Source organism: Elephas maximus, chromosome 12 (assembly GCF_024166365.1).
Source record: "Elephas maximus indicus isolate mEleMax1 chromosome 12, mEleMax1 primary haplotype, whole genome shotgun sequence".
NCBI classification, from domain to species: Eukaryota; Metazoa; Chordata; class Mammalia; order Proboscidea; family Elephantidae; genus Elephas; species Elephas maximus.
Genome location: NC_064830.1, coordinates 92,071,644 through 92,098,231, shown reverse-complemented (window position 1 = coordinate 92,098,231; position 26,588 = coordinate 92,071,644). Strand labels below are relative to the sequence as shown.

The 26,588-nt window shown below is 54.8% G+C and overlaps 2 protein-coding genes across 6 annotated transcripts; one reads left to right on the top strand and one right to left on the bottom strand.

Annotated features, from left to right (window-relative positions):
* Nucleotides 1–27: 27 nt before the first annotated feature.
* GIGYF1 (GRB10 interacting GYF protein 1) lies at nt 28–13,109 on the top strand. Of its 5 annotated transcripts, none has more exons than XM_049903675.1 (28): nt 28–292; nt 4,327–4,416; nt 5,353–5,479; nt 5,580–5,644; nt 5,784–5,892; nt 5,990–6,119; nt 6,236–6,331; nt 6,519–6,630; nt 6,757–6,865; nt 7,264–7,304; nt 7,537–7,707; nt 7,944–8,197; nt 8,319–8,427; nt 8,945–9,082; nt 9,272–9,372; nt 9,579–9,750; nt 9,881–10,047; nt 10,190–10,290; nt 10,378–10,491; nt 10,627–10,727; nt 11,022–11,104; nt 11,209–11,358; nt 11,436–11,663; nt 11,934–12,118; nt 12,226–12,386; nt 12,482–12,648; nt 12,732–12,861; nt 12,960–13,109. In XM_049903675.1, the coding sequence occupies exons 5-28, from the start codon at nt 5,858–5,860 to the stop codon at nt 13,010–13,012; spliced, it is 3,108 nt and encodes a 1,035-aa protein (XP_049759632.1). In that variant the 5' UTR covers nt 28–292; nt 4,327–4,416; nt 5,353–5,479; nt 5,580–5,644; nt 5,784–5,857; the 3' UTR covers nt 13,013–13,109. The 5 variants fall into 5 exon arrangements, with proteins under 5 accessions (XP_049759632.1, XP_049759630.1, XP_049759628.1 ...); XM_049903673.1 differs by having other exon boundaries at nt 4,327–4,555; XM_049903671.1 differs by having other exon boundaries at nt 4,327–5,479.
* Nucleotides 13,110–15,514: 2,405 nt separating this feature from the next.
* Nucleotides 15,515–20,765, bottom strand: GNB2 (G protein subunit beta 2). Its single transcript, XM_049903677.1, has 10 exons — nt 20,596–20,765; nt 18,180–18,325; nt 17,932–17,970; nt 17,709–17,815; nt 17,333–17,396; nt 17,088–17,250; nt 16,927–16,993; nt 16,383–16,584; nt 16,071–16,287; nt 15,515–15,992 (listed from the first exon to the last, which is right to left on the bottom strand). Exons 2-10 carry the CDS (start codon nt 18,234–18,236, stop codon nt 15,886–15,888), a joined length of 1,023 nt encoding a protein of 340 aa, XP_049759634.1. The 5' UTR covers nt 18,237–18,325; nt 20,596–20,765; the 3' UTR covers nt 15,515–15,885.
* Between the last annotated feature and the right edge of the window lie 5,823 nt (nt 20,766–26,588).

The following is a 26,588-nucleotide window of genomic DNA, read 5'->3' as shown; positions in this document are numbered from 1 at the left end:
CGTCAGTGCCGCGCCCCTCTGGACACGCGGGGAGCGCGCGAGGCCGTGCGGGGTCCGAGCCCGCGGGAGCCGCGGAGGGCGGTGGCGGCGACGGCGGAGGGGGCGGCCCCGCGTCCCCGCGTCCGCGTCACGTGGTGCGAGGCGGGCAGCCATCTTGCTACAAACACAAACAGAGAGGAGCGGCCGCCGCGGGAGCGCCAGCGCCCCCTCCCCCGCCGCCGCTGCCCGCCCGCCGCCCGCCCTCCGCGCGCCGCCAACGCCCTGGGACCGAACCTCGCGCCACCCGCCCGCGGTAAGCGCTCGGCGGCTTCGTGGACCCCGGCCCGCAGCCGGGCCTGGGGCAGGCCCGCCCCCGACGCCGAGGCGGCCGCGCGGAGCCTGCGAGAGCCAGAGCGCGGGCCGCCGGCCGGACCCTCCCCCGTCTCCTCCCCGAGGTCGCCGTCGCCTGCCCGGTGCGTCCGCCCTCTCGGCCCCTCCCCGACGCCCGCCGGCGGACCCTCCCCCGAAGCGGGCCGTGCCCCCGCGCGCCCTCAGAGCCCAGGGCCCTCCTGGCGCCGCTCGCCCTTCACCCCGCGCCCCGCGCACCTGGCGCCCCCTCCCTGAAGGGCACGTTGTCCTCCCCGGCCCGGCCCGCCTCCTCCCCACCCCCGCGCTCCTAACGGTCGCCCCTTCGGGCCCTTCCCAAATTCTGCCCGGGGCGGAGAGCCGATCTCCCCCGGGGGCCTCATCCCACCCGCTCGCATCCTCCGCCGGGCCCGCCGAGGGGGTCCCCGACCCTAATGGTCAGCTCTTCACAGAGCCCGTGCTGTGTGACTGGCGCTTCCTGGAGATTTTCCCCAACACGCCTCGGTGTTCTTGTGGGAATCAGCTGGGCCTTGCGGGGCTTAAAGTCCAAGCGTTCATGACTTTGGAAGCCTTTTCCCGTAATCAGACATCTCGACTGGTTCTTCACTAAAATTTCCTTTCAGCAAGCGACGTTAGTGCTTGGTCATTGGGGTCTCCTTCCTCCCAGTTGCTTGTCAGTATTAAACATCTTCTTTAACAGAGACTCTTTAATCCTTCACCAAGCTAGGCCCTCACACGCACCTCCTCAGCCCATCTCCCCTGATGCGGCAGCTCCTTGGCCACAGCCCCTCAGGTTTTGCATTTTTTCAGGTAACTGCAGAGAGACCCTTATCTTTATCACTTTTTACCCAGTCATTACCAGAATTCCCAGTAAGCTTCCACGTTTCTTCCATCGAAGTGCTTGGCACTGATAGATGCTAAATGCATACTTGGCTGGCTCTTGCCTCTGCCCACCCCAGTTTTACTCCTCTCTTGTTTCTCAAAGTCCTGTTTTCCCAAAGTTCGTGGGCTTCCCCCCAGCCTCTCCCACAGCCCCTCCAGGCTAACACGCCAGTTTCAATTTACCCGCTGCCCCTTTGCCTTGGGAAGTGAAACCATCAGTACTAATAGGCCAGTCCTGGTCTGCTTCTCCCAATATGAGTTGTCTTTGATTCTTTCCCATTTCTACTCTTCCCTTTGCAATCCCAGGCCACCCACTCTCCACCCTAGCTCGTTTTATTTCCTAGATTGTTTGGGTCTGTGTCCCCATTGTCATGTAACTGGGAAAGGTTTGGGGGCAAATCCGCCCTCTCCTCGGGGGGCAGGGGCCTGTAAGGTCTCCTATGGTGACTGAAGTCTAGAGAGTTGAGTGCTTAGACTTCTGGACTAGCTTTTTCAGCTAGTGGGTGCATTAGTGTTGTGTGTGATGCGATGGATAAAGGACCCAGTTTGGCCTGACTTTTACATCTGTGGTTGGAGTTTGGGGTAGAAAAAGTAGCCATATTTAAGAGGAGAGAAGGTGAGAAGAGGCTGCGTGAGGGTTTAAAAAAAAAAAAAAAAAGTCTGACAAAATAAAAATGGTTTTAAACACACAAAGTATGCCTGAGCGTTTGGGACAGTTAACTGTTGCTGGGCGATCCATCTCCAGTCTGGGATGGTGCTGAGGGAGGTTGGGAAACCCTGTTGAGCAGCTGCAGCTTACTTTCTTATTTTCCCTGGCTGGAGCCCCAGACTGAAAAAGGAAAAGTGTGAAAGCACTCTAAAAACCGATAAATAGTATACAAATGCCAGGTGGCATTATTATTTACCATGAGGGCTTAGAGCGTAGAGAGCTGGGGCCAGCCAGAAAGAACACAGGCTTGTACGCCCCTTTTAAGCCTCACCGTTCTCACCCAGTGGAGAATCTTTCCATCCTGAGAAAGGGCCGAGTCACCTTCGCAGACTTGGGGCTGGGCGACTGCTCCAGATGCTGGGAATTTGGAATTCTCCTGTTAATCGTGGTACCATGCTGTGCCAAGGGCCACTGCTCTGGATTGGGCCAATTTTAGAGGCGATGGGGTGTGGAAATAACGGTCTTTACTTAGTGGGTATCGGGACCACTTGTTTTTGGGTCTTTTCCTTCTCTTGAGTTCTGAACTCTGCCAGGCTTCCTTCTGTCCCCTCCAGCCTGTGTGAGGACCAGTGTATGTCCTCTCTGCTAATCTCCAGCAGGGGGCAGCCTTTTAATGGCAGTAATTCCCATGCTAGAGCAGTGAGCAGATGCTCTTGGGTATTGTTGGTAGGTGCTGTCAAGTCAGTTTTGACTCATAGTGACCCCATATGATGGCAGAACTGCCCCATAGGGTTTTCTGGGCTGTAATCTTTACAGGAGCAGGTCACCAGGTCTTTCTCCACCAGAGCAGCTGAATTGGTTTGACCCACCCAAGTTTGGTTAGCAGCAGAGCACCTAACTTTTGTACCACCTGAGTGTGTATTGAGGCCCAAGAAAGAGAAGAAATGGAAGGATAGGGAATGGGCAGATGTCGTATGTGGTAGGCATACTGAGGCAGTACAGAGAGGTAGTGGATAAGCTGGAAGGGGCCATGTGAGAAAAGCCAGGAAAATGTAAGGCAGAAAAGAATGCGGTCCCTAGTTTTCTGCTGTCTGTCTCTCCAGCTCTGGCCTTCATAGGAAGGGGATCCAAATGCTTTGTTTGAGAGTTTGTGATAGAGAAACTTTTTCCCCCTTTAAGCTATTTTCTCAAGGCTTTCTCTCCTGGGACAGTATCATAAGGGAAGGATTTTCCCACTGTTCACAGGAGAGAATGAACTGAGTAAATGTGGTTTTTGTCCTTTACCCTTCCTCATAAACACAGAACGGGCATTACCTGTGTTCACACGGAAGAGGAGGGTTTCTTAACAGTGGCACACTTGACTTTTGGGGCCAGATAATTCTTCGTGGTGGGGGTTGTCCTGTACATTGTTCAACAGCATCCTTGGCCTCTACCCACTAGCAGCCAGTAGCAACCTTTTTCCCAGTTGTGGTGATGAAAAATGTCCATCAAATACCCCCTGGGGAGCAGAGCTGCACCTTGTTTTGCGGGGGGGGGGGTGCCATCTGTGCTGCTTGACAGTGGTTCATTTGGTCTGAGGAAGGATCAGGCAGCCATCCAGCTTCTGGGACCCCAAACCCCTCTCTGGCAGGTCCTAAAGACTTGAACTTTGACTCCTAGCTTCTCCCCAAGAAGGTGGGATGGCTTTGGCCTTTTCCTGCCCAGGGGCTCTTTGTCTCCCCTGACTGCCTCCCTTGCCTCTGCAGTTTTCCTGCTTCTCACGCTTGTTTAAGCCACTTTTCCTCTGCTTGTTGCTTACACCAGGACAGAAGGTGAAGGCAAGAAGCAGAAAGCACTGAGGAAAGCTGCTGTTGCCACACCCTGGGAGGGGGGGGGGTTCCCATTTTTCTGTTTCCCTCTCGCTGCCCCTAGCCGGTCCATGTCTATAGGATGAGGTTTCGTCCCTTTGGAAGACAGGGGCTCTTCTAGAGCAAACTGGCTAGTGAGGAGTCTCAAACTACCTCTCTTGAGGTTTGTTACGAAGAACATGGGGTGTTTTTTTTGGAGTGGGGAAGACTTAGGCACACAGTAGGTTCCCCCTGAATATCTTAAGGGTTGTGGAGTAGAGAAAGAGTTAGCTTTACTCCGTTTTTCTGGGAGACCTCCTTTACCTCACTGGAAGGAAGAACTTTTCGACAGGCTTGGCCTCTCTGGTGGCCTTGTGAGGTGTGGCACGCGCCACATGTGCCATCACCAGAAACGTCCAACAGAGGCTGTCTGTGGAAGAGATGCCGCTGCTGAGGGGAGGCCCGCCTCGCTCTAGCTCATCTCCGAAAGCTGCTTTTCACCCCCAAGTGCTGCAGTTCTGTGTTTGTCACGCAGTTTTACTTCGTCTTCCTACTGTCGGCCATAGATAAGACAGCCTCTTTCCTTCGAAACCTTTGATGAAACCCTTTTCTCCTTCTTCCCAGGATTAGCGAGTCTTGGAGTTGATGGATACAGTGGTGGAGATCTGCTCCAGCCTCCCTCCCAGCCAGTGACGGAAGCTCTTGCCTAGCTCTGTGAGACACCACCTTCACCTCTGCTCAGGCGCCAACGGGGATGAGCCTCCTCCCATGAGTCTCCTCTGTTGTTCTTTAGAGGGACAGAGCGCTGTTGCTGCCTCTTTTGATATCGGCCTCTTCTGATATCAGCGATAAAGTAACTGATTTTATTTCTACTTTGTGATGGGAGAAGCCGTTCCCCAGCTTTTCTCATAATAACGTGGTTCACTTCTTGGATATTTTCTTCTACTTGTCATCGGCTTGTCCTGGGGCAGGGGGCTCAGGTGTTTATTCCTGTTTGGTGTACCTGCCCCTGGATGTGTCGGCCCAGGCTTCCCTGCCTGGAGCCTGAAGTGTGTGCCCCATCCTTGGTCCTGGGATAGTCTTCCCCATCTCCCTTTTAGTGGGTGTCTCCCCAGGCCGAGTACCTGCGCTCTAGCCACCAAATAGCCAACCCTGATTTTTTTCATATGGGAAGTAGTTTTGTCCTTAGATTTATTTCTCATTTTCCTCTCCGTAATTAACCTTTTCTGGGGTGGTTTTCCCTTTGAATGGTCCTTTACTTGTTTTTATCTCAGTTCTGAGTGTCTATATGTACTTTAGCCACTTTCCTTAGCGAATGCTGTACCATACTTTCTATCTCAGCCTTCAAGGAGAATGCTGATGACCTAGAGACTATGCTTGGTGGGTTCTCTGGCATACCTCTGGCATTTGGCTTCTTGCACGTCCGCCAGGGACCCTCAGTGTTGGCTGAATGAACTAACTGCTCACGAGGCAGAATGAAGGGGGACAGAGATGAGAAGGACCGGGGGCTGTGGTCTTCTGTGCTGGGTATCAAGCAGCCTTCAGGCAGCCTGTGGGCTTCTCCACTTATACAGGACAGGAGGGCCAGAGGTAGGGAGTCCCATCTGACCCATTAATGTAACCCACCTCTTCCCTTTGTTTCTGCTTAAGGACCTTTACCAGTTGTGAAGGTCCCTCCCCAGTCACTGCTGAGGTCAAACTAGTATCCAGTAGCTTGGGAACCCTAGTTCACTCAGCACAGGCCCCGCCTTACTTGCTTCTGGGGCAAGGCTGCCAGGTAAGTCTGAGGCAGAGGGTGGGAGAGATTGGTACCTGCATGGAAGCCCCTGCAGAGGCTGGAAGGAGCTTGAACTTCCCTGTTTTCTCCCTTTCCCCAGGTCTTTCCCCCGTATTGACTCATTTCTGATTAACTCATGGTGTGAGTTGCCACTTGCTGGCTCAGGTGAGTCCTTTAGAGCCCAGGTGGCCCACCCCCCAAGCCTGTCGCCTGTCCCTGCCAAGGTGCCGTACCTATTTCTGACCTTCTAGAGGTTCTCTGGGCTGCTCTTCTCTAAGGTCCTGCGTCCCCTATACCTCCACAGCTATTGGAGAGTGAACGCCAGGTTCTCTCTCTGCTTATTCCCTCCGACCTCGAGGAAACACGCCCAGCTCCGCAATGGCAGCAGAGACCCTCAACTTTGGGCCTGAGTGGTGAGTCACATGTGCTCTGGGTGGCATGGAGAAGCAGGATGAAGAATACGGCTACTGTGACAGCACTCCTTCTGCTTTTTCTCTGTACCTTTCCTAGGCTGAGGGCCCTTTCCAGCGGGGGCAGTGTGGCATCCCCACCCCCATCCCCTGCCATGCCCAAATACAAGCTTGCTGACTATCGTTATGGGCGAGAGGAGATGCTGGCCCTCTACATTAAGGAGAACAAGGTGGGTGTGTGGGTGGATGGGCACAGGAGGTATATGACCAAGTGGCTTGTTTAGCCTTAGCCATGGAGAGGGCCTAGGAGCACATGGTTTTTCAGCACTCCTGCCCTAAATGACAGGTCCCTGATGAGCTACAGGACAAGGAGTTTGCTGCGGTGTTACAGGAGGAGCCACTGCAGCCCCTGGCATTGGAGCCTCTGACTGAGGAGGAGCAGGTGGGGCCAGGCGGGGGACCGAGGCAGCCGGGTCCTGGGAAGGCGGCAGGCTGCAGTCGAGGTTGGGTTTGGGGAGGAGCTGGGACTGACGTTGGGAAGATAGATGGTGGAGCTTGAGGTTCTGCACGAGGGCTGGGGAGTGGTTCGGTGCCTGGGTCCTCACTCCCACCCCTGGCTCCCTCCTCAGAGAAACTTCTCCCTGTCAGTGAACAGTGTGGCTGTGCTAAGGCTGATGGGGAAAGGGGCTGGCCCCCCCCCAGGTGGCACCTCCCGTGGCAGGGGCAGCACAAGAAGCCGAGGTAGAGGGGGTTATTAAGTGTTGTAGGGGGTGGGCAGAGGTGGTGCCTGTGGTTTTGAGGTGTGGCACAGTTATCTGGTGGTTTCCCATCACCTAGTCTTCTGTACTGATCTCATGCCTTCTTCAGGCCGTGGCCGCGGTGACAGCTGCTTTTACCAAAGAAGCATTGAAGAAGGCGATGGGGCCTTTGGACGGAATCCCCGGGAGATCCAGCGTAGCCAGAGCTGGGATGACAGGTATGGGCTGAAGGAGATGTGGCATAGAGGCAGAGCGGAGAGAAACTCAAGGGTTTAGGTCCTGGAGTCCCATGGAGGGAGGCTTGGGTTTTTGTCATGAGAGGGGAACAGTGGACTTAACCAAGGAAAGTCCTTGTCAGCGATCTGTGTGCCCTCTGAGCCCTTGTGGTTTCATTCTCCCCCTTTACTTTATGATTCTCTTAGGACTCATTTGTCTCTGTGATCTTCTCTTCTGTGCCCCAGTGGGTTCCTTTCCCATAAGCTTGACTTTTCCCTAGTTTCTGCTGCCCCTCCCATCTTCCACCTTTCTCGGGCACAATGGACAAGGTGCGCAGAGATCCACAGTTTGAGGCGGGGGTGGGCAGCAGTGCTTTGACCAATGCCTTTACCTCCTGCAGGGGCGAGAGACGGTTTGAGAAGTCAGCAAGGAGGGATGGAGGTATGGAGGGAGGTGAGGGTGGTGTGCAGGGCCTCAAGGTCATTGTGAGGAGGGGACAGGACTGAAATGGATGATCCCAGTTAGGGAAATGTTTCTTGAGGGGGGTGGGGCAGGAGAGCCTGGAGCTGTGCTCTTCATTCACCAGCAAGGTTTGCTAGATAGTGGGAGTCTTTTGGGTATCGTTCCTTCCATCCTGCTAATAGTACTGTTTTTCCCCTACCCCCCACTCCAGCACGATCTGGGTTTGAGGAGGGAGGGGCTGGTCCTCGCAAGGAACATGCCCGCTCAGATAGCGAGAACTGGCGTTCTCTACGAGAGGAGCAAGAGGATGAGGAAGAGGGCAGCTGGAGACTGGGGGCAGGCCCCCGGCGAGATGGCGATCGCTGGCGCTCAGCCAGTCCTGGTGAGATTGGGGCCAGCTGTGCATTTGGGAGGGGGGAAGAGCAGGAACTGTCCTGTGAGGATGGGCTCCTGTGGCCAAGAGTGGGGAGCAGACAGCTTTCAGGAGTGGGGGTGGTAAGGCCGCAGTCCTGGAAATGGTAGTTGTTCCTAGGGGTATTCTGGTGGGCAGCAGAAGGGTGGAGACTCTGGCTTGACTAGGATACTGACTCTCCTCCCCCTCCAACTTCTCCTGCCCAGATGGTGGCCCCCGCTCTGCTGGCTGGCGGGAGCATGGGGAACGGCGTCGCAAGTTTGATTTCGATTTGCGAGGGGATCGAGGAGGGTGTGGTGAAGAAGAGGGGCGGGGTGGGGGAGGCAGCTCTCACCCTCGGAGGTCCCGAGGGCCTGACGGCTTTGATGACGACAAGGACGGGCTTCCGGAGTGGTGCCTGGACGATGAGGATGAAGAAATGGGCACCTTCGATGCCTCTGGGGCGTTCTTGCCTCTCAAGGTATCTGTGAGGAGGCGAGGGAAAGATTTTTGTTAGAGGTTGGTGGGTTGATTTGAGACCTCTCACTCACACCCAATTTCTGCCTCTTTCTCTTCCCATCATATCGCCTAACACCATGCAGAAGGGCCCCAAGGAGGCAATTCCTGAGGAACAGGAGCTGGACTTCCAGGGTCTGGAGGAAGAGGAGGATGAGCCTTCAGAAGGGCTAGATGAGGAGGGGACTGAGGCAGGTAAGCCTTCAGGGTAAGAAGGAGGCACAGCAGCCTTGAGCTAGGCCGGCTGGGCAAGGGGTCCCTCACCAGGCTGAGTACTGGCTGCCCAGCCACCTCTACAATAAAGCTGCTTAGAAACGAGAGGAAAGCAGGTGCTGACAGATACGGGGGAGGAGTCTGGAAACAACAGAGCTCTGTCCTTAAAGGCAGCGTCTCAGACAGAAGTCACACATAATCAAAATGACTTGTGAGAACCTCTTAAAGAATTGGTATTACACGGTATTGCTACGTACAGCTCTGTACAGTGATGTGCCACATGCGTCGTGTGTCCTGCATTGTACAGGACAAAAGAGTAAGTGAGCAACGTTGGAGTCTTTGGTGCTGAATGTTGGTTGAATTGACCAAAGTTATATGGGCGTGAGATGGACCCAATGCCCAGAGACCTGAGCTATGGCCACAAATGGAGGGTTTGTGGTAAATCATTTTTAAGGCCTTATAGCTCTTTGATTTTGAATTTTGGTAACTACTCTTTCAGGTGGGAAGGAATTGACCCCGCTTCCTCTTCAGGAGAAGTCGTCCAGCTCCCCGTCCCCACTGCCCACCTTGGGCCCACTCTGGGGAACTAATGGAGAAGGTGATGAAGCTGTGGAGAAAAAGCTGCCAGCAGCAGAAGGTAGACAGGGCAAGGCCATTCCCTCTGTGTACACTGGGGTTGGTGGAGAAAGTGCTCCCTCCCCTTGTGCAAAGGAGAAGCACAGGACATTTTGTTGGCTAGAAATGGCTAAAGCCTGTGTTTCTGGATCGATGGTGGATGGGGGACTATCTTTGCCCCATGCCGCCTTCCTTTTTTCACTCCTTCTAGGAGACGATATGAGAGGAATCCAGCTAAGCCATGGGGTGGGCTCACCCCCTGGCCCACCCGGAGATCTGGAGGATGATGAAGGCTTGAAACACTTGCAGCAGGTGTGAGGGGGTCCTAAGAAGTGCTAAGGCTCCTCCCCTGCAAGGGACAGCCATTCGTCCTTCTGTCCCCGTCCCTCCCCCAGATTCCAGACTTCTCCCGTTTCTGTCCTGCCACGTCCATGACCTGGGCTGACCCCAGCTGCAGCCCTATCCTGACGTTGCTGTCATTGGGTGGCTGAGGCAGATCTTTCTTTCCGGGCTCCCAGGAGGCAGAGAAACTGGTAGCCTCCCTGCAGGACAGCTCCCTGGAGGAGGAGCAGTTCACGGCCGCCATGCAGGCCCAGGGCCTGCGCCACTCTGCAGCTGCCACGGCTCTCCCCCTCAGCCATGGCGCTGCCCGCAAGTGGTTCTACAAGGACCCACAGGGGGAAATCCAAGGTACTTGTGGAGCGCAGGCAGGAGGCAAGGAGGGGAGTGCCAGGGAGGCCATTCTTACGCAGGGGTATGAGGCTTGCCTCCTGGCCCCGGTGTGTGTTCTTCACCCTGCTTCCTGTCTCCGTTGGTCCAGGTCCCTTCACAACACAGGAGATGGCAGAGTGGTTCCAGGCTGGCTATTTCTCAATGTCACTGCTTGTGAAGCGGGGCTGTGATGAGGGCTTCCAGCCCCTGGGCGAGGTGATCAAGATGTGGGGCCGTGTGCCCTTTGCCCCAGGGCCCTCGCCACCCCCACTGCTGGTAAGCATGGGAAGGAAAGTCTGGGGGACCGGGAATGGTGGGGGGTACAGAGCAGGAGCAGGTGAAAGCTGCAGGACCTCGGGAGAGCTTGTCCTGCCCTTCCTCCCACTGTTCGCACTGGCAGTGCTCTCGCCCCTCGCAGGGAAACATGAATCAGGAGCGGCTGAAGAAGCAACAGGAGCTGGCGGCAGCTGCCTTGTACCAGCAGCTGCAGCACCAGCAGTTTCTTCAGCTGGTCAGCAGGTAGGGGGGTCTCGGAGGGACTTGAGATTAGGGTAGGGGCACTGGCTGGGGTGTGGCCCTACCCACGCTTCCGCTGTGTCCCCACAGCCGCCAGCTCCCACCAAGTGCGCTCCGGGAAAAGGCAGCTCTGGGAGACTTGCCGCCGCCGCAGCAGCAGCTCACAGCGTTCCTGCAGCAGCTCCAGGCTCTCAAACCCCCCAGGTCCGTGGGCCAGTCGGTCTCTGTGGGCATCCCTGTGTGACTGTGTCTCTGTACAAGACCAGGGTATGTGAAGGGGCAGATGGGGAAGATGAAGAACGGATTTAGGGTCCTGAGAATCAATGGTTTGCCTCTCAGAGGTGGGGACCAGAACCTGCTCCCGACGATGAACCGTTCCTTGTCGGTGCCAGATTCAAGTCCCCTCTGGGATGTACATACCTCAGCCTCATCACAGTCAGGTGTGTGGCCGGCCAGACCCCGCCCCCATCTCTCCCAGTTCCTTGCCCCCGCCTATCTAGCTCTCCCTCCCTTGGCCAAGTAAACAGGAGAGACCCCATCTTGAATTCTTGACGCTCCCACCTGTCTTGGCAGGCCTCCTTCCCTCCCCTGGCAGTCCCAGGATGAGTAGGTTGCCCCACGTCTGTCCCTCACCTCAGTGCTGCTCTGTGCGACTTTTATGGGTGAGGAGCCAGACGGCTGGACAGGACCAGAGGGGCTGGAGTTCCTCCTGAAGCTGCCTTTGCCTCCTGCAGGTGGTGAGGCCAGTCTTTGGGACATACCAATTAATTCTTCAACTCAGGGTCCAATTCTAGAACAGCTCCAGCTGCAACATAAAGTGAGTAGGCGTTTCTGGGGCTGGAGTCCTGGGTGTCAAGGGCTGGACCAAGGTGGAGTCCCTAGGCCAGGTCTCCCAGGTCTCACATTTAATCTTGTTGACAGTGTCAGTTCCAAGAGCGCAGAGAAGTGGAGCTCAGGGTGAAGCGGGAAGAGGAGGAGCGGAAGCGCCGGGAGGAGAAGCGACGCCAGCAGCAGCAGCAAGAGGAGCAGAAGCGGCGGCAGGAGGAAGAGGAGTTGTTTCGACGCAAGCAGGTGGGGGCCCAGCTGAGCCCCGTGGGATGGCCGTGCTTGGCTGAGGCCGGCTGCCGTCACCTGTCTCTCTGGTTCAGGTGCGGCAACACGAGCTGCTGTTGAAGCTGCTGCAGCAGCAGCAGGCGGTGGCCACAGGCCCCGTGCCCCCTGCCCCCAGCTCCCCACCCACACTCTGGGCTGGCCTGGCCAAGCAAGGTCTCTCCATGAAGACGCTGCTCGAGCTGCAGTTGGAGGGCGAGTGGCAGCTGCACAAGCAGCCCTCGCCTCGGGAGCCGTCGCGGGCCCAGGCCCCCAACCACCGTGTGGTGAGCAGGCTGGGCCCTTCCTGTTGACTGGGAGAACCTTTTTGGGCCCTCGGGAACCCTGTCTGGTCAGCTTCCAGTTTGATATGGGGGAGGGGGATCACTGAGCCCAGATTCTTCCAACCAAGGCCCTGGTTTCTTATCTGACTTTGAAGGATCCCTTTCTCTGTAGTCCTCACCTCACCCACCCTCTGCCACCTAGACAAGCCTCCCTGTCTAGCTTTCTTGGGTACCCTTGTTTGGGCCTCCCTGACTTCCTGTCATCTGTAACAGCTTGGGGGCCTGAGTACTGCCCCGCTGTCTCAGTGGGTAGCTGAGACTGGGCCGCTGTGGGGCGGGCCGGACAAGAGCGGGGGCAGCAGCAGTGGCCTGGGACTCTGGGAGGACACCCTCAAAAGTGGTGGCAGCCTGGCCCGAAGCCTAGGCCTGAAGAACAGCCGGAGCAGTCCGTCTCTCAGGTGGGTGCTGGGGCCTGGAGAGTCACTGTAGGTCAAGGGGTGGAAGGATATGGAACACCTGAGCAGATGTGTTGTCTCTGAACCACTCCCCTTTCGCCTCCCCTCAGTGACTCGTATAGCCACCTGTCAGGTCGGCCTGTGCGCAAAAAGACAGAGGAGGAAGAGAAGCTGCTGAAGCTGCTGCAGGGCATCCCCAGGCCCCAGGACGGCTTCACCCAGTGGTGTGAACAGATGCTGCACACGCTGAGCACTACCGGCAGCCTGGACGGTACTGGCAGGTGGACCCTGGAGGCTGGCTGGTCCGGGGTCAGGGGTCCCAGACCTGGGTCAGGTGGGCCCTGACAGCCCCATCCCGCCCCATAGTGCCCATGGCTGTAGCGATCCTCAAGGAGGTGGAATCCCCCTATGATGTCCATGATTATATCCGTTCCTGCCTGGGGGACACATTGGAAGCCAAAGAATTTGCCAAACAATTCCTGGAACGGAGGGCCAAGCAGAAAGCCAGCCAGCAGCGGCAGCAGCAGCAGCAGGTAAGGTTTCATAGACCCTTGGCAGGTGGGCAGAGGTGGCCCTGCTGCCCTCCCTCTTACCTTCCCTCTCTGATGCCTCGCAGGAGGCTTGGCTGAGCAGTGCCTCCCTGCAGACAGCCTTTCAGACCAACCACAGCACCAAACTTGGCCCTGGGGAGGGCAGCAAGGCCAAGAGGCGGGCACTGATGCTGCACTCAGACCCCAGCATCTTGGGTAAGTTTGGGGCTGCGGCGTGGAAGGAGGCTCTTTGTTCAGCACAGAGCAGAAGTCTAGGGGACAGACCTCCAACCCAGCTTCCTCCCTGGCTTCAGGGTACTCCCTGCATGGATCTTCTGGTGAGATCGAGAGCGTGGATGACTACTGACCAGCCCGTCCCACCAGCCGCCTGGGCTGCAGCCCAGGGGCAGCGGCAGCAGCTTGGACCCTTGGGTCTCCAGCCTGCAGGCTCCCCACAAGGAGCATAGGAGGAGGCAGGGGCAGGGTCCCCAGCACTTGTTACAAACCACACGATGCACCTTAACTCACCCACCACGAGGCACTTTACAGATTGGGGGGAAGGGGTTTTTTCCTTTTTTTTAATTTTAAAGAACATTGAAGAAAATGTTAGGAGAGACAAAAGAAAAAACAAACTAGACTCTAAGCACCTCTGCCCATCTGGAGATAGTGGGGGTGACAATGGAAGGTCCACAGAGGTTTTTTTTTTTTTTTTTTTTTTTTTAAGAAAAAAAGAAAACGAGAAAAAAAAGACTGAAAGAAAAAACACACTGTTGTTTTGGGGCAGTGGGGGACACAGGCCCCTTGGATCTGTCCTGCCTGCCCCCCCCCACCCCCCCGAGGCTGCACTTACCCTCCCTGCCCCTGTAAGGTGGGCCATTGGGGTAACTGGAAGCTGGGGGGCCAGCAGTTTGCACAGCGAGGCCCCCTCGGAGCCCCGCCTGCCGGACCCGCTGTGAACGGCTCCCTTGTTGCTGTGACTGTGGCGGAGGTGTCCAGGGTGGGGGCCAAAGTAGCCCCTTGGCTTTGCTGCTTTGGGGAAAAGTTGCACAAATTGGGTGAGCTGCCTCTACTACCCAGGCCAGGATCCTGTGCTGGCTGATGGGTAGATGGGACAGGCCAGGCCGGTGCCAACCTCATCTGGCTGTTGGCGGCAGAACTCTGACTCTGGCCCTGGTGAGGGCTTCCCCCACCACTGCCATTTGGGGGGAGGGCCTGGGCATGAAGCTGAAAGCCCCAGCTCCCTGCCTTGCCACATGAATGTATTCTTGGGGCCACAAACCTCTGCCTCACCCCTGAGCATGGAGAGGTGGGAGCGGGTGATTCCTCCAGGACCCAGAAAGGTACCACTTAATGGATTGAGTTGTTTCTCCTGTGAAGGGGGCAAGCAGAGGGGTGTAGAAGGGCAAGGGAGGGGGCAGCTTGGGGCTTAGGGTTACGGGGGGGGTTGCCAGGGGTTTAGGTGGCATAGGGAGCCCCCTCCCCTGCTGCCAGCTGTGTGGAATGTGGACTACTCAGCTCTGCTCCAGCCCCCTCTGTTGACCAAATGGGAGAAGAGTAAGTGATCTCTCCTTCCCTCCCTGCCCCTTGACAAGTTCTTTAATGTTGAGTGAAGTTGGGGGTTAGAAGTGTCTGTCTCTCCTAAGTCAGGGGTAGGCTGCCCTTTCTATTCCTCACTAACTTCGAATGCCTAATCACTTACCAGGTTTGTCTCCATCTTTGTTTTGGTTTCTCATTTAACTTCTCCCATCGACCTCATTGCTCAGAGTGCAGTATTAGGGCGATGTTCTGCCACTGCCTCCCCTCCACGAATGTATTTCTCCTTCCTGCCCTGGAGAAATGGGGAGTGGCTTCTCCCCCATTTTTCTTTCCTAGTCCAACCCGTTTTTTTTTTTTTTTTTGCACCAAAGTGGCAACTGGGTCAGTGTTGGGGGATAAAGCTGGCCTTGGGGGTTGAAGGGCTCCCTCCTCCTGCTTCTCCCTGGTTTCAACAGTGTTAACGTCCGTGAAAAGACAATATTCTCTCTAAAGCAATAAGGGGGTGATGGGCCGGGGGGAAATGTCTTGCTGCTGCTGGCCCCCCAGCTCCCCCTTTCCTCCCACCAGTATTTGGTGGCATTAGAGGGGTGGGGGGACTACTGTTGTGACTGAATGTAACCCCCCATCCCTGCCGCAGCCAATGCAGGGGGAGGGGCATGATAACTCTTCCTGTCTCTTCCTTCCCCTTTCCCCCAGCTGAAGAGACTGAACTTTGGGGGCCCTTGAGCCTGGAGAGGCCTTAACCCTGTGAGGAAGTGTAGGGGGAGCCCTCTCCCATCCCCATCACCTTCTGAGAGTGGTCAATGTTTACAAGCCCCTGAGCCCCCCAGCCCAGGGACTCAGACTCCATTGCTGTCCTTTCCGATCCCAGTCTTCCTGGGCCCTGGCTGCTCTCCAGCCCTTCCTGGGGTTGGGGTTGGCACAGGGGTCATTCTGTATTCCCTTGTCGGCCTTGTCCCCGTTCCTGCCCACCCCCTCCCTGCGTGATCTCCCTTTCTTGTACCTGCCTCTGTAAATACCCCCTTCCCCCCAATAAAACTTGGTGTGTGTTCTTCCTCTGTGCCTCTCTTGCTGTCTTGATTTGGGGAAAGGGGACACCAGAGGTGAGGTGATGAAGGCTGGGAACTAAAAGCTATGGGCAGGGGCAGCTGTGGACAGCCAGCCTAGGCAGGTGAGAGGTCAGAGGGCTAGGTGTATTTAAGAACATCTGGCTTTGCCTCCGCCTGCTGGGTACTGCAGCTTTGGCCTGAAGGAATGTGGAGCTTAGGAGCTCCCCCGTGACCCCCAAACGTCAGACAGCAGAAACCAAAGACACAAGGGTGGAGACCAGGTACAGAGTTGGAATTGGTTCCTTTATGGAAAAACTGAAAATATAATAAAAATTAAAATAAAACCAGTTTTAAAAAAGCCAGCCCCTGGAGTTCCCACCTCCTGCCTCTGGCCCTCCAGAGGGGTGAGGCCCCAACTCCAGGGCAGCAAAAGGAAGAGGGCTTTCTGCCCCTCCTCTTCCCCCATTCCATCCCCATCTTTATCTCCGCAGTGGGGGCCCCGGGAGGAACCAAACCTGGGTGGGGGAGCAGGGACCCAAGGCCCCATGGCTCGCCGGGGAGGGAGGCTTGGTGCACCCAGCCCCAAAGCTCCCGGCCTGTAGTGTGGGCATGGGCAGGGCCCCTCCCGGCCTGGGCCCAGTTGGGGTTGGGACTGTTAGTTCCAGATCTTGAGAAAGGAGTCCCAGGAGCCTGTGGCCACAGCCATGCCATCATCAGTGACCCCAAGGCAGCTCACACGGTTGTCGTGGCCAGCGAGGACACCTGTAAGGGAGGGCACATCAGAACTGACCTTGCCTGACTTCCCCAGCCCCCCCACCCTGCCCACCACCCAAGCCTCACCTGCACGGTCGCCCTTCATGGCATCCCAGATGTTGCAGTTGAAGTCATCGTAGCCAGCAAGCAGCAGCCGGCCACTGCGTGAGAAGGCAACAGAGGTGATGCCACAGATGATGTTGTCGTGAGAATACATGAGGAGCTCTTGGTCAGCTCGTAGGTCAAAAAGGCGGCATGTAGCGTCGTCAGAGCCAGTGGTGAAGGCGTAGCCATTGGGGAAGAACTGCAGAGCAGGGTACCAGCATGAGATGAGGGTACAGGGTAGGGCCAGGAACTTGGGAGACAAAGGACCCACCTAGCTCTGGCCCCAGAACTTACGGCCACAGCATTGATGTCGGATTCGTGGCCAATGAAAGTCTGTCGGCACATCGAGTCCCTCACATCCCACAGCTTGATGGAGGCATCACAGGCGCCTGACACAAAGGTGCGGCCATCGGGGGCCAGTGACAGGGACATCACATCTCCACTGTGTCCTGCAAAACCCACCGTCTGCTGGCCTGTCTCAATGTCCCACAGGGCACTGGAGAGGTGACAGGAAGAAGGATCAGATGGAATGAAGGAGATTCCCTGCCTCCCTACCCCCTCCACCAGGTGAGCCTGGTTCTCATAGAAGTCTCTATGGAAGGAATCCTGGAGCCACTAGGTCACAGAATCCTGCTCTTGCCCCAAGTCAAAGAGCCTTAGCTGGGAGAGGGGACCCTCCCCCACCCCCTTTAGGGCCATCAAGAGAGGGAGGCTAGGCGTTCAGAAAGAAGACTCTGCCCTGACTTCTCTTCAAAGTGTATATACTGCTAAGGACTAAGGCCAGTGACCCCTGAGGCAGTAAGTGCTGGTTAGCCCAGACACCCCAGCAGGGCCTTACCAGGTGGTATCCCCGGAGCTGGTGATGATTTGGTTGTCATCCAGAAATCGGCAGCACGACAGGTATCCTGGGGAAAGGGGCTGGTGAGCCAGGTCTCAACAGGGAGGGCAGTGCAGCCCCTCCCCAACAACAGTGCCCATGTCCTGCCAGACTCCTCTTACCAGTGTGGCCAGGCAGCTCCCGGCTGACCCTGACATTGCCCTCACGGGTCTTGAGGCTGTAGATGGAGCAGATGTTGTCCAACCCCCCACAGGCCACAAAGTTCCCTGAGGGTGCGTAGGCACAGGTCATGACCCAGGAGGAGCGCAGTGGGATGGCATGAACCTAGGGAAGAGGGGCAGTGCCAGGGTCAGAGCCAGCTAGGATCCTGCAGCCCAGCCCCATCCTGCCTCAGGGACTGCCCTACCTTGTTGGTGGTGTAGCTGTCCCAGATGATGAGCTTCCCATCCTGGGAGGCGCTGACCAGCAGCCTGTTGGAGAGCGGCAGGGGAGAGGAAGAGGGGTCAGGGCACGAAGCCCTTCTCTGGAGGCAGGATACCTTCCCACTCCCCCTTTTTGGGGGAAGCTCTTCTGAGACAACTTCCAGCAGCAGCCCAGGAGTTCCTGTTGGTGTAATCCTTGTTTCCCCAGAGCTGGTGGGGATGTTTGGGAGTCATGATCTTCCCAAACGTCCTGTATCCTGTATGTCTTCCAGAATCTTCCAGGTTGCCTTTCACCCCCACACTCTGCCTGCTATAAAGTCAGCCCGGGAATACAGAGCCCCAACACAACCACACACACACCTTGAGTCTGTTCCCCAGTGCATGGCATAGATTTTTGCCAGGTGCCCACGGAGGGTCCTCCGTGTCCTCATTTGGATTCTCCCCACTGGGTCCAGCCCAGCTGTGATCTGGAGGTTGAGGTGGAAAGTTCAGAGAGTTTCAGGCAGGAGGACCCCATTGATCGGTATGCCTCAAACGATAGCTCCTCCCCTAAACCCCAATTCCAGCCCCGAGTTTCTCTCACCTGGGTCAGTGTTGAATCCCCACATGCTTTTCGGGCATCCTGTAAGAGATGGCAGGGTGAGTCAGGAGAGAAAAAAGGAGGAGGGAGAGAAAGAAAATAAAAAAGCAAGTGAGAATGAGACATTGAGAGATTAGGGTACTGTCCTCCCAAAAAAGCCCTCACTTGGCCCACTGCAGGGCACTGGACAGAAGTGCACACAAACCCCGGGGCCCGCTCAGCCTCCCCACCCCAGCCTGCCAAGCCCTCACCCGGATCTGGTTCCGGAGCTGCTCGGCCTCCTGTCTCAGTTGCTCCAGCTCACTCATGGCGCCGGGCCCGTGGGGCGGGGTTGGGGGCGGCTGGGGGCCGCGGGACGGGGGCTGGGGGAGGCAGCTCCTCGCCGCTGGCCCGAGGCCTGGGGGATACAGGGCTGACGTCAGGCCCCAAGGCCGCCGGGGAAGAAGGGGGGAAAGGCGGGGTTGAAAGCCGCCCGGAAGGGGTAAGCACCGGGAAGGAGGGGGAGGGGGCAGCAGCCAGGGCCGCGGTCCCAGGGGTAGAACCCGGGTCTCTGGAACAGGAGAAATGTTGCCGAAGAACGGCAGACTTCCCCAATCTTCCTCCCGCCCCCCGGAAACAAAGCGGGGAGTGCAAGAGGAAGCGCGGGGGAAACCCCTCCCTCGGACAGCAGTCCTGGCGGGACAACCGAGGCAGGAACTGGGGGTGGTGGTGGGGGGGGGTCTCTTCGAAAACAGACCTGGTGTCCGCCCCAGCCGGTACAGGCACCGCCCTCAAAGCACCTAATTTAAAAAGGGGCGGCGCCTCTCTAAATTCACCCCCACGCGCCGCACACCCTACACATCTCAAGCTTCGACTGGGGGTAGGGGAGACCGGAGGGGGAAGCTGGGCTGCTCGTGGAGTTGCCTAGGCAACCGTCACCCGGACTGAGAGCACCTCATTGGTGAAGTGCCCCCACCCTAGCCCCGTTGCCAAGGCAACCGCATCCGCCGCAGAGACCTGTAGAGTGGGTGACCCCACCCCCGGCCCCGTCGCCCCCGCCCGGACCAGCCTCCCGCCCCTCCCCAGAACCGGCCAGGGTAGCTGTTTACAGGATTTGGGAAAAGCCGATTGGGCACTAATAGGTTCGGGACGGCTCACCCCGGATAATCTCCGGGCCGGCTGCGCCCCATTAGCCGCCTGCAGCGGGTGGGGGCGAGGGCAGCAAGCCGCTTCTCTCTCCCGGCGCCGAGGCCGCCCGCCTCGCCGCGCCCGCTGAAAGCCCGCGGGAGTCGCTCTCGAGTAATTAGGGCTGGGAAGAAAGGTGTCCGGCCCCGAGGCACAGAGCTGCTCTCTCCCAGGCGCCGGCGGCGGCGGGCGGGCGGCCCCAGGCGACCCAGCCCCTGAGCCCTGGGTACCCCAGGAGCCCATCCCGCAGGCTCAGCGCCGGAGCCCCTGGGGCCTGGTTGGCCCTGCTCCAGGGCCCGGATTCCGCCCCCCAACCCCCGCCGCCCTCGGACACCTGTGTGATCTGGCCATGCACACTGCACTCTGCTGACCCAGACGTCCCCCACCCAGCTCCCACTTCCCCCAGGCCCTGGGCGTTCCTCTTCCCCACTGACATTTCCCCTCTGTAAATTCAGCTTGCTACGCCAGCGACCGGGGATGCCCCTCAGGAAGAAAAAAAAAAAAGAAGGGTGGCAGAGGACCTCCCCACAAACTCCAGACAAAGCCCCTTACATCGGCGAGCAGCCCAGACCTGGTGGCAAGGCCAAGGGCCCCGGGCAGAAGAAAGCAGCAGGCCAGGAGGAAGCCGCTGGGGGCGGGGACGACTCTCCCACGCGTCAGTCCCCATCACCCTCCAGGGCCCCCGCAGTAGACCCCCATTCTGGGGACCCAGCAGTCGAGGCCCCAAATAAAAATGGGGATGCCACCGCCTCCGCAGGTCCGGCGGGGCGAAAGGGAGATGACAGGGGAGGGTCCCCGGATCCGGCAGCTGGAAGGCGCCGGCCGCTGCCGCGCTGCGAGGCGCAGTGGGCCTGGCTCTCCGGCCCCCACGACCTCCATTTTGCCCAAAGAAAGCTGGGGGGAGGGGAGGGAGGGCCGCCTGAGAGGTAGGCTTGGGGCGAGAACCAGTAAAGGGAATTGGGTGCCGAAGTCTCGTAAGGTTTAGGGTAGTGGAGCCAGAAACCACTGGCAGAACCCAAATCGGGGGTAGGGTGGAGACGAAGGGAAGGGTGGCCTCGCGGCCTTGCTTGCCTCTTCGAGGATTCTGGAGTTTTGCGAGACGAATGAATACCGGAGGGCGAAACAGGAGGACACGGGGGTGCTACCCAGGAGCAGGCGAGAGGGTGGTGGTGGTGAGGGAAGGGGGCGGGACGGGGCCCATAGGAAGCCCCTAATTTGGCCCCCCAACTTCTGCGGAAGAAAGAGGCAGGCGGGGCTAGGAAAGGGTCTGGGGTCCTGCAAAAAGCTGCTGATAATGCAGGGAGCGCGTGCATTATTAAGGGGCCAGGGTCCCCCAGTTCCCCTTCCGGGTTTGGAAGCGACGGGGCCAGAGGAAGGGAGGGTAGGTCTGGGGAGTTACGTCCGCTCCCAAGAGGCTAGACCGGAGAGACAGAAGGAAGAGAAATTCGCCCAAGGGAATTTGGGGCTGGGGGGAATGAGGACTCCTTTCGTCAGCGGAGGTACCTGTGGCGGTGGGACTCTGCGAAGGGGTCGCTAGAAGAGCGCGGGCGGGAGGTCCTGTCTTCCTCCGCGGCGGAGGCGGCAGCGACGCGGATGGATTCCCTCAGTCACCCAACTCAACCGTCCAGCACTGCTCTCCCCAGAGCGGAGGGATCCCGCCCGCTAGTGACGCGGCCGTCCCCGCCGCGCCCAGAGTCCGGTTGGACGAGACCAACTACTTAATGTGGGGCGGTAAGAAGAGAAAATACCACCTAAAGTGCAAGGATTGACTCAGTCTTGGCAAAGGTATTACTCAACACTATTTCGACGCAAAACGGACTAAACTAAATGGTTTTCTTCCCTAAAAGGAGCAATACATTCTCCTTAGGACTTGCAGAGGTGGGACTTGCAGAGGTGGTACCGGCATAGGGGAGGGTGAAATTGCACAGTGGTCACGTGACAGGCCGTTTGCCCCTCCCACACTGGGCGGCTCCAAACTGGGAACAGGAGCTCTACGCCCCAGTTCTCCATTGACCACGCCTCCCGGCCTGCTGATGCCTCGCTCCTCCTCAGGGGGCGGAGCCAGAGAGATGCGGGCCTGCAAAGGGCAGGGCCGGCCACGAGACGGCAGAACAGCGCTTCCAAGTCACTGAGTAGAAATGGGTGGGGGCCTGTGCCGGCCTCTGGGGATGCTGTAAGAAGGGTTCTGCCCAGGCAGTTCTCCAGTGTTGCCAGGGGGCTTTTATAGAGCTCTTTACAGGGCGGCGGAATCGACTCGACGGCAGTGGATGGGTTTTACACGACGGCACTGGTTTTTTTTTACAGGACTGCTTGACTCTGTAGTAACAACTCGTGTTTATTGAGTTCCATACTTATTTAATCCGCATGACAATCCTTGTGAGGTTAAGTACTAGCATTATCTCCGTTTCATAGTAGCGGAAACAGATACTTAGGGCTGCAGAATGGAGACGTGAACCAAGGCAGCCTTAACTTTACTATGCGATTGTATCAATACTGGCCTCTTGATGCAATCCCCCTGTGGCTCATCACAGGCTTCAGTCTTCAGTTCCCCCATCTGTAAAATGAGAGTATTGATGGCTACCTCTCTGCAACTCTCTTGGACTGTTATGAGATCTCCATGAATTGGGAAAATGCTTTGGAAAGTTCAAGTCAACAAATAGCTTTCATTGAGTTCTTGTGCAATTTAAAAGTTAAAGTATTAAAATTGACCTCTGTGAAGGACATTACAAATAGGTTTTCAAAGCACACTTTTTTAAGACAATAAAATGTCACATTCTTAGTTATGCACAAATCCTATTTGTGTGCATCTACCAATTCAATGAACCATCAACAGTAGGTAATAGATGTCAGTAACATGTTAGCGTTTGGAAGGGACTTTACAGATCATTTATTTCAATTTCCTCAATTTACAGATGGGCAAAATGACTTCTCTAAAATCACTCAGAAAACCGCCTAGGATAAGAACCAAATTTTGTTAATCTCACCAGGGGATCTGGCACTGCTCCTCTCACTTTGTTTCTGTCCTAATATACTTCCCTGTTTTAATTCATTCCACAAATATTTATCGAGCCCCAATTTGGTATCAGGCACTGTCATAGGCAGTGCAGATACAACCATAAACAACATGTGCACTATCTTCTGCCTGTATGGGGCTTATGGTAAGGAGACAGATGGCAGATAATCATTGAATAACAATTAGTGCTGATTGCCTGGAAGCATCATTCACTGAGACAAGAACACTTGAGAGGGGACACATTTGGGGAGGAAGATGAAGAGTTTTAGGTTGGAAGGTGTTAGGTACAAGTTGCCTATGAGACATGCAAAGAGAAATGTTCAATAGGCAGCTGTAGAAGCAGCTCTGAGGCTCAGTAGAGAAGTCTGGGTTGGAATAGAGCCTTGGGAGTGAGTGGGATATTAGAGCAGATGAAGTGATAAAGAGGTTCAAGGAGAAAACGAGATGGCCTAAGACCAAACCCTCAGGAATTCCAACATTTAGAAGTCAGACAGAAGAGAGCAAGATGCCAAGAATAAAATCAGGAGAATGTGGAGTTCCAGAAATCAAAAGAAAAGAGTGTTCCAAAAAGGGAATGGTAAACTGTGTTGAATGCTGCAGAGAGATGAAGCAAAACTGGACTGAGAAGTGCGCACAGGATTGAGCAGCATGGAGGCAGGCCTCGGCTAACTTTGTCTAGAGCATTTGCAGTGGATGGTGGGATCAGGAGTATGCTTACAGTGGGCTGAGGGTGAGTGGGAAACGAGGCAGTGGGACCACCAAGGGTGAGTGGGAAACGAGGCAGTGGGACCACCAAAGTGGCCAACCCTTTGGGAACCTTGGCTTGGAGGGGGTGCAGAAAGATGCATCCGCAGTGGGAGGAGATTACAGTCAAGTTATTTGTTTTTTGATGGGAGTTCCTGGTGCTTGTTTAGATGCTGCTGGGAGGGACAGGAGAAAAAGAGAAGAAGGATACAGAGAGGTAGGGGATGCCCAATGGATGACCAACTTCCCTGAGAAGGCAGAAGCCCCTTAGCATGTGTGGAGGAACTGACTCCAGTGGATTGTTGGGACACTTTCTCCTCCCTCTGACTGTTCTTTCTCAGTCCTCTCCTTGGCCTCCTCCTCCTCAGGGCACCCTGTAAACACTGGTTTCCCAGGATCCCAACTTCAGCCTCCTTCTCTTCTCTTCTCACTCTCCATGTTATTCATTGGTGATTTCATCCATTACTGTGACTTTAGCTACCCTAGTTGCTCATAATTCTCAAACCTCCATCTCCAGTTCACATTTTTCTCCCCATATGCAGACTTGGTGTATGTCCGATTGCAGATTGAGTATCTCCATTTGGTTGCTAATGGAGTCAGCTTATGCCAGCTCATACCAGCTCACAAGAGCCGATTGTATACTTCTCTTCCCAACTCCTTGATTAGTGAAGTCATATTGGTGGTAGTAACTTGAAATCAGTCATGGTGAGAGTATTTACACCATGGAAATCAAATGCTTCAGATCAGGATTCTGCACGCCCCCAAAAAAGATCGTTGTTAAAACATTTACTACACCTCACTGCTCACAGATATCTCACACTCGACATATTCAAAACGAAATTGATCATTTTCCACCCACCTCACTCTTCCCCACCCTGTTCTTCTCTTGACCCAGTTAACACCGCCATGCACCCAGGAGCTTCCCAATGGATAGTGAACTAGTTAGAGTCCAGTCTAAGGAGCTACAACATCCACAACAACAACAAAAAAACAAACCCATTGCTGTCGAGTCAATTCCGACTCACAGCCACCTATAGGACAGAGTAGAATTGCCCCATAGGGTTCCCAAGCAGTGCCTGGCGGATTTGAACTGCCAGCCTTTTGGTGAGCAGCCTTAACTCTTAACCACCAGGATTTCCGCTATAAAAAAGAGACTCAAAAATATAGTGGCTTAAGCAACAACTCCAAAGTAGACAGACACTCCAGGACTGTGGAGGCATCTCTGTCATCCTTAACATAAGCTTCCATCTCAGGGTCCAAAGTGGCTCTAGCAGCTCCCACCATTATATCTGAATCTCATCCATTGAGAAGGGAGTTGAGGTAGGAAGTACAAGTCCTTTTTGTTTAAGAACACCACTAACTTTTACTCAGAAGTTGGCCAGATGCAAGAAAGGCTGGAAAATGTAATATCTAGCCATGTACCTAGCTAAAACATTAATAAAGAAAGAAGGACAGAGGTATTAGAGTAAGGCTAGCAGTCTTTCCTTGGAGAATAAATCCTGTCAATGCTACCTCTTAAGTATTAAATCCATCATTTCTGCGCATGCCACATACCTTGGTTTTTGCCTGTTTCTTTCTGATCAACCTTCCAAATTGTTGCCAGAGATATATTTCTAAAATGCAAATTGGGTCATATAACTTTCCCATTCAAAACCGTGTAGTAGAAGGCCAAAGCCTCTTTATGGGACACACAGACTTGGTCTTGTTCCCCCTATTCAGAATGCCTTCCACCCCCACTCCAACACCACTTCCTTATCAGCTGGAAAAATTCAGGTCATTTCCCCAGGCTTCTTTTAAATATTGCCTCTTCTGTGAAGCACTCCTTAACTTCACTGTTATTGGTGCCCCTCTGCAATGCTGGCTTCATTCCTATTGCAGCCTTTATTTATTCCTGGGCATTTGCCACCTGCACTAGGCCAGGGGCTCCCTGAGAAGCCAAGGAACTTGGTTTACCTGGCAGATGGCTGGGTGAGAGTTCGACAAGCAATGGTCAGGTCCCCACAAGATGCCAACTCATTTCTAAGCTGTAGGATCAGAGGGCCTGTTCCTGCCACCTTGGAATCATTACCAGGGGCTCAGGTTCAGCCAGTCTGAATGCGGGCATGAAATGTGAGAATCTCCAGCTGACTTTATTGAATTAATTGTTTCATCATCCATCTTCCTGGATAAACAATAAACTCTATGGATCAAGTTTTATGAGCCATTTTATTCCCAGTGCCTATTTTTTTTATCGGGTACATAGGAAACCCTGGTGGCATAGTGGTTGAGAGCTATGGCTGCTAACCAAAAGGTCGGCAGTTTGGATCCACCAGGCACTCCTTGGAAACTATGGGGCAGTTCTACTCTGTCCTATAGGGTTGCTATGAGTTGGAACTGACTTGATGGCAACGGGTTTGGTTAACGGGTTATCATTACATAGGGAACATTTATGGAATGAATAAAAGCATGACAACATTTGCCCCAGGGTAAGCATTTTTCACATGCTTTGGTTCAAATCCCAGCTCTGGCACTTACCAGATGGGTAACCTTAGGCAAGTCACTTAACCTCGCTACACTTCTGTTTCCCCAGCTGAAAATGGGTATAATAATTAGGCCGTTATTAGGATTAAATGTCTTATTATTTGCAAAGCATTTATCTTATTCGATCTGTATGCTGAGAAAGTAATCCGAGAAGCTGAACTATATGAAGAAGAATGCTGCATCAGAAGTGGAGAAAAACAGCATTAACAACCTGCAATATGCAGATGACACAACCTTGCTTGCAGAAAGCAAAGAGAACTTGAAGCACTTACTGAAGAAGATCAAAGACTACACCCTTCAGTATGGATTGCATCTCAACATAAAGAAAACAAAAACCCTCACAACTGGACTAATAAGCAATATCATGATAAACAGAGAAAAGATTGAAGTTGTCAAGGATTTCATTTTACTTGGATCTACAATCAACACCCATGGAAGCAGCAGTCAAGAAATCAAAAGATGCATTGCATTGGGCAACTCTGCTGCAAAAGACCTCTTTAAAGTGTGGAAAAGTAAGGATGTCACTTTGAGCAATAAGATGCACCTGACCCAAGCCATGGTATTTTCAATTACCTTATATGCATCTGAAAGCTGGACAATGAATAAGGAAGACCAAACAAGAATTGACACCTTCGAATTGTGCTGTTGTCAAAGAATATTGAATACACCATGAACTGCAAGAAGAACAAACACATCTGTCTTGGAAGAAGTACAACCAGAATGCTCCTTAGAAGCAAGAGTGGCAAGACTTTGTCTCACATACTTTGAACATGTTATGAGGAAGGACCAGTCCTTGGAGAAGGACATCATGCTTGGTATAGCAGAGGGTCAATGAAAAAGAGGAAGACTCTCATCATGGATTGAATTGTGTTCCCCCAAAATGTGTGTCAACTTGACTAGGCCATGATTCCCAGTATTGTGTGATTGTCTACCACTTTGTCATCTGATGTGATTTTCCTAGGTGTTTTAAATCCTACCTTTATGATGTTAATGAAATGGGATTAGCAACAGTTACTTTAATGAGGCAAGACTCAATTTAAAAGATTAGATTGTGTCTTAAGTCAATCTCTTTTGAGATATAAGAGGAGTGAGCAGAGAGACAGGGGGCTCATATACCAAGAAAGCAGCCCCAGAGCAGAATGTGTCCTTTGGACCTGGGATTCCTGTGCCGAGAAGCTTCTAGACCAGAGGAAAATTGATGACAAGGACTTTTCCTCGT

Bases quoted from the DNA above. Each gene is read 5' to 3' on its own strand.
- GNB2 (XM_049903677.1), bottom strand. From the start codon at position 18,236: ATGAGTGAGCTGGAGCAACTGAGACAGGAGGCCGAGCAGCTCCGGAAC. The intron at 17,251-17,332 runs GTAGGGCAGTCC...CCTCTTCCCTAG, and splicing joins ACAGCTACACCACCAACAAG to GTTCATGCCATCCCACTGCG. The intron at 15,993-16,070 runs GTGAGGCTTGGG...CCTCCCTTACAG, and splicing joins CATGAAGGGCGACCGTGCAG to GTGTCCTCGCTGGCCACGAC.
- GIGYF1 (XM_049903675.1), top strand. From the start codon at position 5,858: ATGGCAGCAGAGACCCTCAACTTTGGGCCTGAGTG. The intron at 6,866-7,263 runs GTATGGGCTGAA...TACCTCCTGCAG, and splicing joins AGCCAGAGCTGGGATGACAG to GGGCGAGAGACGGTTTGAGA. The intron at 12,649-12,731 runs GTAAGGTTTCAT...GATGCCTCGCAG, and splicing joins AGCGGCAGCAGCAGCAGCAG to GAGGCTTGGCTGAGCAGTGC.